A 15645-nucleotide genomic window follows, 5' to 3' on the forward strand; every position below is an offset into this window, starting at 1 on the left:
CTTTTATGTTCAATTCCAACTATTAAAATACAATAAAGCTCACATGCACGCAGGTATCTTATTCCAGCAAATGCCACAGGTCATCTTTGGCACATCACAGACAGTACCTGAACACTGAATACAGAAATATTCATGAAATAACCATCATCTGGCCAGAGGATAAGTGAGAAAGCTCAAAAATCCTTCCCACCTCCAATGCCAACAACTGTCACTGAAAAATTTATTAAACCAAGACTGAAATACAGCAATGGCTCTCAGTTACACAGTACATACTACACCCCAAGTTTAATTAAATCCAAGCAAAATAAATCTTTTTCAACCCACAGATGGTAGCGTATGGGGTCACTGCAGTGAGATACAGGTCACTGTCAGAAATAGTTATTAGTATCTTAGAAATCTGCATTCATTTCTCTTAAAGAACTGCTGCGATGCAAAACCAAAATGAGACACTTCATAAATAACGTCTTTATTAATGAGTTTTCTTTTCCACATTCTTTAAAGTGATGTTTAATTGAAATCTGCATAGTCAAGTGTGCAACAAAAAAATTCATAGAAGTCAGACCCAAAATGTGAATGTTGCTTTTTTAAGTACGACTGGTCACAATCATAGGAAAAAGCCACCTCCAGAAATAAATGACTGGGGAGACGTGGAGGGGGTGGGGGATGAGAACCACCAGAAAAACTCTCATGGGTATATTGTCTATTAACGAAATCTGCACACAAAGACACACAACACCCATTCACATTCATGTGCACAACGGAACGTAAACTACAGAAGACACTTCCTCTACTGAATGAAGTGAAACAGAGCGAGATTATTTGTGTATTTAACTGAGTGCTGATCAGCTGTTCCCACAAGGGGAACAGTTACAATACCCACGTGGATAAACACAAGGTCCAGATTTCTTCATGCCCTTATTACAACCACATTTAAACTAGCATCCTCCAGTAGGAAATGTGAAATCTGAGTATTTCGATAATACTAAGAATTACTCTTAACACACACTTTTAAAGCAGTAGCACCTCCCTTCTTTAATTCTTAATGCTATCATCCCTTCCCTTACTGCTACTGTTATTCACAGTTGGTTGGAAGAGCGTGTGAAGAGGACCTCTCAGTGCCCACATCACGGCTCAGCCGGTGGAAGTGGTCTGCACAGAACACCTCCACCTCCGGCTTCATTTCCATAAGCACAGGCAACAGAGTCCCAAGTCTCCCACATCAACACCACAGTGTGACTGCAAGTAGTATTTAATATTTACACCATCTACTACTACCGATTTAGCTGTTGTTCTCTGCATTTAACCATCATCAGAAAAACTTAGATTAAAAAGAGAGGCATGTCCCCTATGTTATGGCTGTAGGTAGTGAAGTCTCACAAATTGTCCACATGCTGGTGAGAGGCCGTTTCTTACCTCCAGTTTTGATTTATACAACAGAGACACTACTCTACAGCTGAGCACTAGTTTAAATGCAAAATTCTCTTGTGTTGGTCATTTGGAAAAGCTATCCGATACCATCACTCTGAACTTCACCACGCACAAACTAGGCTTAACACTTCGCATGTGACTGTGCGTTAATAAGCTTCAGTTACAGTTTACATTAGTTAGGTTCTTAATTATTCACCTTATTCAGATGCACAATCTAGGACTGTAGGGAACTGATCATCAATATTCAATCATACTAGTTCAGATCTGCACATGGAAAAAGTCTCATTTGATATGAGCCTACAGGCTTTAAATCTGAGATTCAAGCCCAGGAGGTCGACAGAAAGTTATTTATGAAATCAAACAGTCAGAAACACATTTGCTGCCATGGATATTGGAAACATAAGGCCTAAAGTATTTTGGAGAAGACCTACAAGAGTGAGTAAAAGGGATTCAGCAAAAGTACTTGCAGCAGTTTGTACTCTTACAAGGGGGAAAACAAACTACATGGTGAAACTCAAACCCATCACAGTGAAACGGTGACCCCAGGGCTGAAACCCAACCTGTGCTGGACAGACTGGTGTAAAACATGCCCAGCACAAAGAAACACCAGCCACAGCTCCATGGCAGTGTCTGCCAGCATCAACAAGACACTGACAGACACACATGCTTCAACACCCCTTCTTCAAAGGCCACCTGCTTTCTCCTCTGGGAACTAACATGCTCCAAGATGGGGAACACCAGTCAGAAGTCTGGAAACAAAAGACCACAGATAACCGAATTTCACCCCAGAAATAAGCCGCCTGGTCAGCCAGCAGCTGCCTCCCTGGCTAGGTTTCAGGGCAAAGCTACAGAAAACAATCCATCTCGTCCCACCTCAAAACAGCAAAAATAAAATTGGCCAATTGGGTGTGGGCTGATAAATTTTCACAAGCAGCAATGGCAACATTTTTTTTTTTCCTGGCAATTTCGCAGGCAAATCTTCTGGCAAACCCCAAATCTAATTAAGTTATGAGCAGAATATTTAGTGCAATGGTATTCTTAATTTCTTCAGAAAAAAAACCCTGTATTTCTTAGGTGGCTTCAGGGGTTTAATTCAAGAGACCAGTACAGTAAGACCACTTTTGACATTAATTCAAGATTTGCATTGGCACAGCTGATTTACATTATTTGTACTTTTTAAAGGTGGTGGTTATAAGGGCATCAGATTAGATTTTTCTTTTACTGACACAAAATTGTAAAATGAATGCAATTTGGTAGTTTGAAAAAAAAAAAACACCTCCTTACTCTAACGTACAATGAAACTACTTTGTGGCCTTCTGTGTTTCAGGAAAATATCCCACATATTCAGATCATCAGGCAGCCTCACTAGTTAAGACACATTAAAATGAAACATTTTCCATTAAAGTTGCCAAAAACTGGATTTAAATTTATTGCATGACGTTGCATAAGAAAGTATATTATTGAAAACCGTAAGGCATCATGCAATTACCCATCAGCTAATTATTTATTATTCCTTGAAAGATGGTTATATACTCTAAAGTTATAAAACCAGTTTCAAAAAAGTACATAAAAAAATTTAACATAAGCATTAAATATTTTTCACATGTTCGTAGTTTTTAGCTGTTAAAAAGTGCATTCAAACATACTGTACTGGAAAGTTGCTCTGACCAAAAATGGTGCCGGAGACTTGTTAAATTAAAAGCTGCAGAAGAATGTTGCATGGGATTAGAAAGCTCACAGATTGTGGTACTTAAACTTACAAAACTTGCTTGAAATAATTTTTCAATCCTCACACTTACAATTTAGCATACATGATATAATTAGCTAAAAATGTATATTTTTATAACTAAACAGTCAAATGAATTCAAGTTACGTACACTGAGTGATCAAATCAAGAGCAGACTTAATATTCAGACATGGGACAGAATGTACTGATGCGATTTTGGCATTAATCAATGTACTGTGCCATCCAACGGAAGCCTTCTCCATAGCCTTGTCTCTTTAGCACGCTGCACATAAACACTTCTAGCGGCCTTGCATTCAGTTCTTTCAGTGGTATACTGCCCTGCAAAGAGACAGAAGCGTTCCAAGTTACAGCGTCGTTAGGAAAAAGCAGCTACTTTACATGGATATTTGTTTCTATGGAATGCCATTATTTAACTTGTGTTGGATACCGGAATTTTAGAAAATAAATTAACCAAAAAAAGTGTACATGTTACTAAGATTAGGGTCACTTGAGAAATACACTGAGCATGTTTTCACATGCATCTGCATTTGGAGAGGGTGAAGTACATGAAACCAGAGTGCAACAGCAGGCACATCCACAGAGGATTTGAGCGCTTATACTCTGTTTTCAGTCACAGTTCCCTGTTCCGTTTCTAAGAGCTTTCCAACCAGATTAAAAAAGAACATTTTCTACCAATTGTAGGACTGACCATAGCAAGAGTGCAAGTTGCTTGCTTGCCAAGATTAGCACAGTGTGACACAGCTGTTGCTCAACTGGAGATTCACAACAATATTTATACTTTATAGACTACGTGCAGTGTTGTAAAAACCGGGGCAAGATACCAAAAAAAAAAAAAGAGTATGAGTCAATAGTAACTGTTTATAGCCCATTAAACCTATTCTAAAACTAACCCGTGCAATTCTCTTCCATGTGGAAATCAAGAAGGTAAAGACTTGTTCCTGCTCAACCTAACCTCTGACTGGCACTGAACTGTAAGGGAAGACTCCAAGAGTAAATACTCTTGGAGGAAAAGAGGAATTACAAAACCAGGCACCCTCCTCAGCAGAGGCATGCTGCTGGGCATCTAACAGGAGCTGGGATGGAAGCCACACTGGAACAGCTTTGTCAGCTGCAGAGAGGTGTCTTTCCAAGGGCAAATGACAACTGAGCAACTTGTCTGGATACAGGGCACTAGAAACGTCTCCTACAAGTGGTGCACTGTATTTACTTTAAATTAAAGAGTCGAAGTATCACAGAGATCCATAATACAAATCTGCCCTGTTGCTACCGATGCCAGTTGGAATCCCCCCCCCTCCCAACCTACAAACTCTGGCTTTTACAATGGTGTAAGTCTATTTCTAAGCTTTAGGTAAACATGTTAAGTAACAAACTGTACCAAGTCTGCACTTTAAATGAAATAAGTCACTTACTGAAAGACTTTATCCAGTTTTCTCTTACAGTTCTCACTAGAACTATAAAAGGATAAGCAAATTTTCAGAGGCTAAAGTACTGCATAGGAAAGCTGAAGTACTAAAAATGATCCTAAGTATGATCCTAAGTACAATTAAGTTTTCTCTGAAAAAATGTGGCATTAAACATGATGTATTAGAGGTGCATCCAACACACACACAAAAGACTCCACAATTCATTCATTCCATATACAATCATTATGTACTATGCACTTTATAATTTTTTTTTTTTTGTGTGTGTGTAGCTGGAGTGAACTGGAGTCCACACATAAATAAGGCAAACTCCCTAACAAAAAAAAAACCACAAACCAACACACAAACAAAAAACAAAGCCACCAAAAAAAAAAAAAACCAAAATGGAGCATTACCTTTCCTGTTGTCTGTCCGTACAGACCAAACATCTCTCGTAACCTCTCTTCACTAATGGCTTCAGGTCTGTCAATCTTGTTACCAAGAATTAGGATAGGCACATTAGCAATAGTTTCATCTGTCATTAGTGACTACAAAGGAAAAGAGAAAGGAGGAGAGATTAATTTAGAATATAAAAGGTCAAAATGCTACTACTCATGTCCAGGTGGCAGCAGAGCTCTGTTGCATATGGGGAATTTGAGCTTGCTTATTTCTCTGAAGTTAAAGTTGAAACTTTCAAAAACTTGTTTAAACTTACATCAAGTTCTTCTTTTGATTCAAGCAATCTTTCATGATCTGCACAGTCGACCAAGAACACAATGCCATTAATCGCAGGCAGATAGTTTTTCCACACTCTGCGAGCTACAGGGAAGATGTGAATTAAAAACAAAAGGAAATTATCCCAAAATTCAGTGTGATGCACATCAGTAATTAAGAAGCAACAGAGGGGGGGTTTGAAGTCTTATGTTGCCAATCTGCAGGATGCAATTTCATGTTTTACAAAACTTGAAATAACAGAGCAAAAGTATCATTCCCTTTACTGTTACCACCGCTCTATCTATCCCACATGATGTACTGGAACTTTTTGTGTTTCCCCAAAAATTATGTCAAAGGTAAGCTTGAAACATAAAGCTTAAAGGTAAGAGATTCAAAGTACAGAATCCTCTTCAAAACACAGACATCTGTCAAAAATTTATGCTCTACTGCAGCTCTTGCTAAATTGTATTGGGATTTGTGATAAATGGTGAAGACTGACAACAGAGCAGCAAATGTTTTTTATGCTGTTAAAGAGTGTGGGAAGTCAGTCTCTGCAGCAGGGTCGCGTATCTCATCTGAAGCAGACTGCTGACAACTCTAACTCAATTCAGTGACGTGAGTCAATGTATTCTCTTACCTTGAGCATGTCCACCCAGATCGAAGGTAGTGAAAGTCATGCCAGCAATTGTCAGCTCTTCTGAAGCTAGAAATACACAGAATTATGTTCTCTGTGAAGATTATGCAGTGCATTGGAACAGTCTAACCTTCTAGCACACAGATTCTACTTTCTCTCTTGGGTCTTTTCAGTATTTTGTTACTCAAGAAGCAAATCAGAGCAGTACATTTTGTCTCAAAAAACAATGACACGTTTAACAACAAAATGCTATTAACCATTAAAACACATGTGAAATATCTATAATGCTAAGAATAGCGTAGAATATTCATACATTACTTATCCCTACACGCTACACAAACAACAGTTGGCTCTGGCATCTGATTTGCCAAGAAGATAGTAGTTCATGTACAATACTGTTCAAGGTTTCTCCTCTTCACATCCTTTCCCAATTTCTCACCTCCTTAGTGGACTTCACCAATCCACGTTTTTAACTTGTATTGAACTTTTCCTCCTGTGAAGCTACCAGGATAACAACTACACAGCACCTCTGCGCCAAAAAAACCAAACAACCAACCCTAAACAGTGTACATAAACGGTAATTTTCCAGCTACGCAGAGAAGCTGCTCCCAAACATTGCGAGCCCCAATTTCCCACAGCTTCTGTAATCTAGACTCTCAGCTCCATCGCCCTGCTTGGTTTTCTCCTCAATTTTAAATAAATCACATTGAACTATCTTTCACACATTTTTCTGCATATTACTTGAACTGTTCATCTACAGATAGCAATCCCAGAAATTCCTTTGTTTCTCCCCAGTTACACTGTTGGTCTTATGAATAATCAGATCCTGCTTTTCCTGCAATTCCTTAAATACTTTCTAGCTATGGAGCCAGCAATATTAACTTACTGGGGTGTAACGTGGGGACGTGTTGTCCCAGTCTGTCATCTTTAAGCATATGCAGCAGCGTAGTTTTTCCAGCATTGTCCAGTCCAAGAAACACTAGTTTGCCCGATTTCTTATACAGTCCTAGAACAAAGCAGAACCTAGTGAATAATCAGTGGGAGTTCATTTCTAGCACTAGAGATGATTTTGCTTCCAGGAACAAAGTGTTACAGTCACGGTACAAAATACAGACCAGCCAAGCTCCACCGCGCACTTTATCAGTGCCCTTTATCCACGTTCTCCTACTCGTACAAACTACATTCACACTTGCTCATGTGCCTGCTACACCATGTGTACACGTGCAGCTGATGGGATGCTTAGTGGGAAGGGGACAAGCACACAATTGATGTAAACGTGTCACTCGTGTAAATGCATTTACGTTACCTTAGGAAAACCACAATGAAACAGGAGTAAATTTTGCCCAGTATAGCTTACTCTGCCCCAGCAAAGGGGCAGTTTTGTTCACAGGCAGCGCAAAGGGAGGCGTGGGGGTACAGTGCCAACAGTGGGCTCTAAAAAATGGCCCTGGACAGAAGGTGGTTTGTTCAGCTACCTCCAATTATGACAAAAATGTCGTTTGAGGCAAAAAGGAAATTCAGACTTTAATGGGTGTATTACAGAGAATTTTGTTTCTATGTCAATAGTCGTAATTAGTGTATGTATGAATTCTTTTATGTTGGTTCATATATTATTTTGACAAAGAGTAACACTCACCCACACCCCCAGCTAAATTGTGTGGACAGATCCTGAATGGCATCACCAGGACAATTCTGACACGCTTGCTGTCATGTGATAATGCTTTCATAACAGGAATAAGAAATTTTATTTTCACCCATCGTCATCTTTATAAAAGTTTCTTTTCCCCTTTTCCCCCCTCTACTTCTAAGCCCAGTAAACGCAACAGTTGCTGCGAAGGAGAGGAAGGATGTCTAAAACATGAACACCATATTTTCTTAAGTTTGAGGTTATCAAGGGGTGATTCTTTAAACTTGCCAACACTACATTCTATGCCAGAATTATTTTTCACTGCTTCAAACTGATCGACATTCAAAGTAAAACATTAAGACAAATTTCATTTAAAATAATTCACAAATCACATTCTGTACTGAAGAACTACTGAAGTAAGAGACTCTTAGCTTTGCCTTTTTAAGGAGAAAGTCTTCCGCTATTCCCTCTTCAAAGAGCTGTGGCTGAATACCACACACTGCACATCTCCTTAGGAGCCACAACTGACCCCACAGCCTTCACCAGTGATGAAGACAACAGAACAATTGCAGAGGGTGAGGAAACAGATATATGTATATTCTGAAATGTAATTTCTTCAAAAGCCAAACTGAACTACATTCCTAACAGAATTCTCTCTCCTTTCCATGTAAAAGGAATTGCAAAATACAGCTAAATATTACAATGTGGGAGGTTTTTACATCACCTGGATCTTTTACTATAACATCATAGTATTGTGGTACTTTGCAATATGCTGAAGAAAAATTTATTTGACCACCACTGTGATGATACAGAAACATTTTGTGAAATACACAATCAGATTTTACTGTTAAAAGCATCGCGTCACTGCAGTCCTGATGCTTAAATGCAAGCACAATCAACCCTCCCGACCTGCAAACTACACACCAACATCCTGCGCCGTGCCCCGGGGCTGGTACCCATCCATAGGGCGCACTGACAGCTGCCCTGGGTCTCCCTGCATGAGGAGGCTGGTGGGCAGCAGAGCGAGCCAGCAGCATCAGTTTCTACAGCCCTCATTTTTTCCTTCTTATCTAACATGTTAGCCTCATATGTATTTTATTTGGTGGGATTTTAAGTGATGCTGCTGCACAGGTGGCTGCTCGGACAGCCGCATTGATGCCGCAGCGTTACAGGGGTGTACGTGCCTCTGCCTGGCTGACCTTTACACCGCTGCTGTTTGCTCACCTCTTCCCCTGCCTTTAAGCTAATCTTTGGGATCGCATTCCAGCATGACATGTTTTGTAACTTGCAGGAATTCATTCCTATTCCTCAGCTTATTTCATTAATGATCTTTATTACTACAAGTACTGCAGATTGTCTTCACAGTGCTTTCAAATACAACAGCTCTTCCCAAACTCACCTTCTCACATGCCAAAACACGTATTAACTATTAAACTACAGAGTGGAGGAGAAAGTATTAATGTTTACAGAGAAAGAAGGAATGAATAAACATTTTCATATATTAACTTATGTCACAGGGGAAACTCCAGTTCACGCCTACCTTACGAGTTAAGTAAAACCCTACTAAAACACAGTAAAACAGTATTTTTGCCACTCTCAGCCTGGACATTCAGGAGTCTTTGCTCCCAAATCAGGTGCTAGTGCTTTCTCTGAAACACTTCCTATTTCCCAAGTGTCTTTCATAGAAATACAAGACAAACAAGTAGCAATACTTCAGCTACTACCTATGCCAAGACCAGAGTTTATAAATATATATTAAAAAAATTCTTTATGCGTTCTAAAAGTATATGTGCACAAAGATGTACTTCATAAAGTGATCTTAGCCTGCTGACAGGACAGCACAGGGAACTGCAGGGACTTTCTGAAACGTTACAATCAGCCCCCTTCAACTGTAAATGTAAATAAGAACGAAAAGAGAAAGTATTTCCTCTAGAATAAAAGGACATATTGAAAGTAATTCTCCTTCCTCCTTCAAGCTCCCGTATCTTTCACCAGAATTAGACTTTGCATGCGCAGGAATGGGAAAGTGGGCTAGTATGCAACAATCACTGCTTGGCTAAGTAAGAGGAGATAAGAAAGATTAGTCAACTTAGTTAAACTTTCACTGGCTAATATTTCGATAGTAGTCCAAGGGTCTGACATTCAGCAAAAAAGTTTAAACTTTCAACTGATAAAAGGCAGGTGGCACAGCTTGCCATGATTCATTAATCTCAAATGCTTTTTATCCACTTCAATAAAGTCCTTGGAACTTGTAAATTGTGTCTTTTACCTGTGTGATCTGCAACTTCCATTCCTCTTTTTAGTATACTAACATTCCTTTTCCTCCTGTTTGTGGCTTTTGTTTTGGTTTTTTTGGGGAGGAGGGTGGTGGATTTCTGCCCCCGCCTCCCGTTTTCCATATTTGACTTTGGATCGATATGGATTGCAAACTCTTTTGTCCAGGGAATACTTTCCTGTGGCTCTTCAGTAGATGCCAGTGAAGTTTCATACTGATTTCAGTGACATCAGTCACACAATAATGCACTGCTGAATGACAGCAAGGGCTTCAATACCTGGCACTATTTTTTTTTTTTTTTTTAAGACCGTTCCTCCTATTTAGATTATCAAGCAATATTCTCTCGTGCAAAAGAACGGAGCTAAAATAACTGAGCTCAGTTCTTTACAGCAGAGAAAAATCAGGACAAACTCCAGAAAAGTCAACTGAATTACACCAACTTAAATGTAGTATGATTAGAAAAAAAAATTTAAAAAAAAAAAAAAAAATCAAACTTCTTATGCTCATGAAAGAAAATGTCATTTTTCAAGAGGTTAAAGGATTAGTGAAAGATTGAGTGGAGAGCAGATTCTGGAAATACTCAGTATTGATAAGTGAAACTTTTGTTTGAGTGTTACTGAATATACACCAAAACAAATATTATTATTTAACCAACAGCTATGTTTGAAGATAAGAGGTGAACAGACATTTTATACAAGAAAAACAGAAAGAAAAGAAACCAAACAATGAAGACTTACCTAAAAACTGTAAGACACTACTGAAACCACTGTAAATCCAATCAAATATGAAAGCCATATCTGAATCTTATAGTCTGAAATAAACAGAAAATATAATGCATTTAAGATATGTCACAACAGCAGATTAAACATTGTAAAATATTTATAGGTAACAAAAGTAATTCAGAGTCCCCCGTGAAAAATAGTGATCCCACAACGCATTAAAAAATTAGCGTAGAAATGGAAAACAGAATCCAGACCTTCTGATTCAATAGCAGAGACCCCCACCTCCTCGGAAAATGCCGAGCGGACAGAACTCTTTGCAAGAAGTAAAAATAGTTTTGTCTTAAGTGCGGTTTGGTGGAGGTGTGTGACATTCCACTGTAGACTTTGCATGGGATCTCCACATTAACTTTTCAACTGGGAAAAAGTGGCACTTTTGAGGGGGCAACAGAGGAATGTCAGGGCAGAGTCTGTGCTGCAGATGTCCCTGGGAGCTGCCAGGGTTTGAAGCAGAGGTTGATAAGAGGTGAAGAAGTTCCGTAAAGTTGAATCCCGAGAAGTTTGATACCAAATAAAACCCTATGGCCTGCACATACCCATCTGTTTAGTTTGTAATGGGAAACAACTACTTAACACAAAGCACTGGAATTGCCATTAAAACACCGTGACCTCCTGTACTGTCCTGCACAGGCTGCTACAATTTAAACCTTAAATGCAAAACTTATTTTTAAGAAAGCACTCTAGAATACCATGTTTCCCACTGAATTCCTTCAGCTTAGATTCAAGAACAGAAGGTTGAGCTGAGAGGCAACCAGGATGACTGTAACCAACACTCTAGTTGTGCCATACAACCATCAGCCAACTTCAGCTGACCATCACAGGCAGGACATCCCTTGCTACCAGGATGAAGCTCTGTTTCTCCACAAGTACCCTTTTTTTGTGGTACAGTTAAAAAAAAAAAAGGCACCTATGCTGGTCATTGGGAAAGAAGCAAGTGGCCAAGATTGATTGCACAGACTGACAAATTCAGTTGTTCCTGCCCCAGAAAAAAAACCCTCTTCCACCAAAGACAGGGCTGCTTCCGCACAAGCGACCACAGTGGCAGTGTCAGGGGAGCTCTGGCACACTTCCAGCACCCCAGAAGACAGGTAGCACAGAGGACGAACTGCCATTACTGCCAAAGTGATGCTTTGGGGTGCGAGAATAAAGCCATCACTAGGGTCGCTGCACTGTCATAAGCAATTAATTTCTTAGCTTTCAGCTTAATTTCCTCATTATCTGAAGTGAGGATAACCACCCTAAAAGCACCGGTTTGACAGAGTGAATTAGTATCTAGCATGAAAACCTCCTGAAAGACTAAAGGGCAACATCCTTAGAAGCATACAGCCAGCTAATTTCTACTGGAGCACATAACCCCTGCTAACATCAGGGGACACTGGAGTCTGACTATCCTCGAGAAACTGGACTGCACTGCCAAACGCAGCTGGCAGAGGCATCTATGCCACTGGAGGCTGTCCTGCCACACTCCTTTTGACACCGCAGCAGTACCTTGGGGGGGTCACAAGATGACTTTAGGGCAGCTCTAACCCTGGAGCTCAGGACATAGTAGTCAAAACACGTCAGAATCAGATCAAAATCCAGGCATCTATCACAGCAATTACACCCATGGCAATGAACAGAGTTTCTCCATTACACAACAACAGGTATATCACAGAAAGGTAACATGGAAAGAAGAGGAAAGAATATTCTAATTACACTTGCTTGCACTGGAACAAAATCTTTTCAGCCCATGCTTGCCTCCCTGGTTGAAGACAATAAAGTGCTAAGAGTCCTTGGTTTCTCCACAACTAACCCTGAAAGCTGACTCAAGTCCTACATTACTCTTAACTACTGATCAGCTGCAACAGGCACAAATTTTAGGAACACAAATCAAATATGCTTGTCAATGCATAAACACCCAGTTACACAACATCACCACTGAAACTGTCTCTTGCATGGCTAAAAAGCAAAGGTCAAGAATAAGCAAACACGGCAGAACATGCACGTCAGCAGATTTATTTATTGCTTGAGCAAAATACCGATCGAGAAAAGCCTCGATGGGGCTTAGAAAAACGATCGACTCAAATAACCTGCAAATCAGGGCAAACAGTGTGATGTAAGAGAAGTGCTCAGATTACTGAGGTGAGAATGACTTCACAGCGCTTCGTTGTATTAACCTTTTCCATCTATTAAACTTATGGACAAAACAGAAAATCTTTATGCTTTACAGGAAAGACTTAAGGGGCAAGATTCAAATGGCTGAAGTGAGAACAGGATTACTCGGCAAACACAGCTGAAGTGGCATTAATATAGGTTAAGTTTCCATTGCCACAAGAAAGGTGGTGTTAGAAACAGAGCTACCCAAATACAATCAGAACAGTCTCTGTATCAGCTGGCAGCACTTAAAGGGAAACACTTTTAAAACAGGGGAAAAAATGGATAGCTAATTGTAAAGGTACACTGGTAATATTTGAATAGAGATATTAAATCTATTCTTATCACACAGGAAAAGTAACTACATCATTCACAGCACTGTCAAATCAAGACATTAAAAAGCCGTAGTGGCCCTGCACTGGTATCAAGAGTTGTTAACGCTGCCGAGACATCTAAGTCATGGAGCTACAGTGAATTAAGGGGAGAGCTGAGGATGTTCAATATACACAGACTCAAACTCTTAGGCCCACGTTAAAAATACCATAAAAGCAGAACAATGAAAACTCCAGCAATGACTGTTCACAAGCCACGAGAAAGACAAAAATACTGTTTTAAGGTTATTTTAAGGGTTGCTTTGAAAATAATCAGTTGCAAGCAGACATAAGCTACTAATGAAAAATTGTACCGAACAAGACAATATTTTGATACCAACTATTTTTCACAGACATCAGCAACTTATTCATGCCCCCTTAACAAAACTATGAAAGTTAGTTTTCTAGCATCACATCAACAACAGACAGCTATCACTTGAAAATGTCTCCAACAATGCTGGCTAACGTTATTTCATCAGCAAAGTATCATTCAGTAACTCCCGTGGAGCCCTGTAAGCCACTCTATAGGCCAAGGAGATGGGTTTGCTTACTGGGGACCACTTCTGACTGTGGATGTGGAATTCCCACCCAGTGGCTTTGATAACATCTTGAGCCAGCCTCCTGAAGGGAACATCACTGACAGCATAAGCTCACTCACGCATATTTCTTTTATATTCTGAAAAACAGAATTTTTTTTTCCCTATACTGGATCTGCATTCTTCTAGTTAAAAATTCATCATTTCGCTTCTGAACCAGTGAGAATAGCACTTACATCCAAAGTCTGTGAAACTTTAAATAAGAGAGAATACCAGGCTTTTCAAGACAGTTTTAAATCCCTTCATGGAATAACGAGGAAAGAGAAACCAGCTCTTGCGGTAACTGGAAACGCACTCTGCTGCACCTGGGTGAGTATTGTCAGCAAAAGCGAGGAAAGAAACCTCTGTCCAGCCAAAGTCTACCAACCCTGCAGCCCAGCCACAGCAGTCTGAAAATACAACTTGCAAGCAAGCGAGAGCTTAGAGCCTATGCTAAGGGTGTATCTGCAGTGTTTCAAGTAGGATCTAAACACGATCACCTAGAGTTATAATTTCACATATGATCACTTTTTCATCAGAAAACACAACCACGGACAACAAAAATCAAAATCCCTAAGAAGTTTAGTGCATAAACTGATATCTGCCTTCTACAGTCCTGTTTATTCTACGATACGAAACTGCACTTTGAGGTAGTGTTTAAAAGTTGAGGAAAGGGACAGAGCTTGAAAATGAGGTGATGGCATAGATTTTCTTCAGATACTTTAATCAGTTTTTTGATAGCAAGTAATCTTTGCGATTTCAGAAAGAGTAATCATCATACTGGTCTGCTACTAATTGCCTTAAACACCAGAAAGATTATGTATTGTATGGCAGATGACTTTAAATTTACTTATATCGCACCTTTTACTCTGAGACAGCCTACTTGAATTTAGCAAAGACCTTAAGCACATCTAAAAGAGCAAAGCAAAAAGCTTTTTTTTCTGTGAAGACAGCAGCCCAACACGCACACCAGCTCCTAAGGGCACCTGATGCAGCCATCCAGCTGCAGCCCGGCTCACGAAAACCTATGTTCTCGATGCAGGGCCTACTGCAGCAGTTTACTTACTGATAAAACAATAGTCTTGAAAGTCAGAGTTTCTGAAGAAAAAAATAGTTAGAATAAGCCTTGGCGGACGGGTGGAAGGTGACAGGCAGCTGCACAAGGGGGCTGCAGCGCACCTGTGGGCCACACTCACACCCCCTCCCCGACACCGCAGACCCCCGGGCCAGGAAGAGCCGAGGCTGCAGAGGCGCGCAAGGCTCAGCTACCGGGCGGCGCCACACGGGCCGGTGCCCCCAGCCCTGGAGCCTCGAAAGGTCTCCCGGGGACGGAAGGGGAGAGGAGAGGAGTAGCCGGGAGGGAGCGCCCGGCGTCAGCCGCCCCTCACAGCGCGCAGGCCGCGGCCTTCCCGGGCGCACAGGGACCCTCAGCCAGGCCCAGCCGCGGGCCGGAGACCGCTCCCGGCGGGATAGGAGAGCGGCCCGGGGCCCTGCGGATCCCCCCCCAGCCCCTCCGCCGGTCCCCGGCAGGCCGGGGCGAGCAGAGCCCCTTCACCGCCTCCCCTTCCCCCCCCATGCTCACCCGCCGCCGCCACCACCACCGAACCTGAGGTGCGGGCGCTCCGCTCCGCCGCCACCGACACGCAACCCCGCGGCTGCACCCCGCTCCGCCCCCTCGCGGCGGCTCCTCCCGGGCCCGACCGGCCGCGCCGTACGCACCCCGACCGAGGCGAGGCTCGGTTCCGCGGAGCTCTCCCTCACCCCCCCGGCAGCACCGCCCCCCGCCGCGGGCCCACCCGCAGCCGAGCCTGCCCCTGCCCCTGCCCCTTTAAGGCGCCAGGCTCCGCCCACTGCCGCAGCGCGCCGCTCCCGGAAGTGCCACGTGTACGCTGTGCGCCTGCGCGCGCCGCCCGGTAGTTCCGGTGCGGGGCCGTCCCTCCTTTCCTCCTCCTCCTCCTCCTC

General features: G+C 41.7%; 1 protein-coding gene across 4 annotated transcripts in view; it reads right to left on the reverse strand.

Annotated features, from left to right (window-relative positions):
• Positions 1 to 442: 442 nt before the first annotated feature.
• The window catches only part of SAR1B (secretion associated Ras related GTPase 1B), a 186680-nt gene continuing 171477 nt past the window's right edge, over positions 443 to 15645 (reverse strand). Inside the window, exons 1-7 of one of the 4 annotated variants that reach the window (XM_082489911.1) lie at positions 15403 to 15478; positions 10563 to 10636; positions 6810 to 6929; positions 5927 to 5992; positions 5291 to 5394; positions 4992 to 5123; positions 443 to 3493 (exon numbers count right to left, since the gene is read on the reverse strand). In XM_082489911.1, coding sequence (XP_082346037.1) covers positions 3377 to 3493; positions 4992 to 5123; positions 5291 to 5394; positions 5927 to 5992; positions 6810 to 6929; positions 10563 to 10620 — 597 coding nt within the window. In that variant the 5' untranslated portion in view covers positions 10621 to 10636; positions 15403 to 15478 and the 3' untranslated portion in view covers positions 443 to 3376. Of the gene's footprint in view, positions 3494 to 4991; positions 5124 to 5290; positions 5395 to 5926; positions 5993 to 6809; positions 6930 to 10562; positions 10637 to 15265; positions 15479 to 15645 lie in introns of those variants that run through there. The other 3 variants (XM_082489910.1, XM_082489912.1, XM_082489913.1) reach the window with 3 other exon arrangements.

The sequence above is a fragment of the Vanellus vanellus genome, assembly GCF_965231255.1.
Source record: "Vanellus vanellus genome assembly, chromosome: 13".
Classification (NCBI taxonomy): domain Eukaryota; kingdom Metazoa; phylum Chordata; class Aves; order Charadriiformes; family Charadriidae; genus Vanellus; species Vanellus vanellus.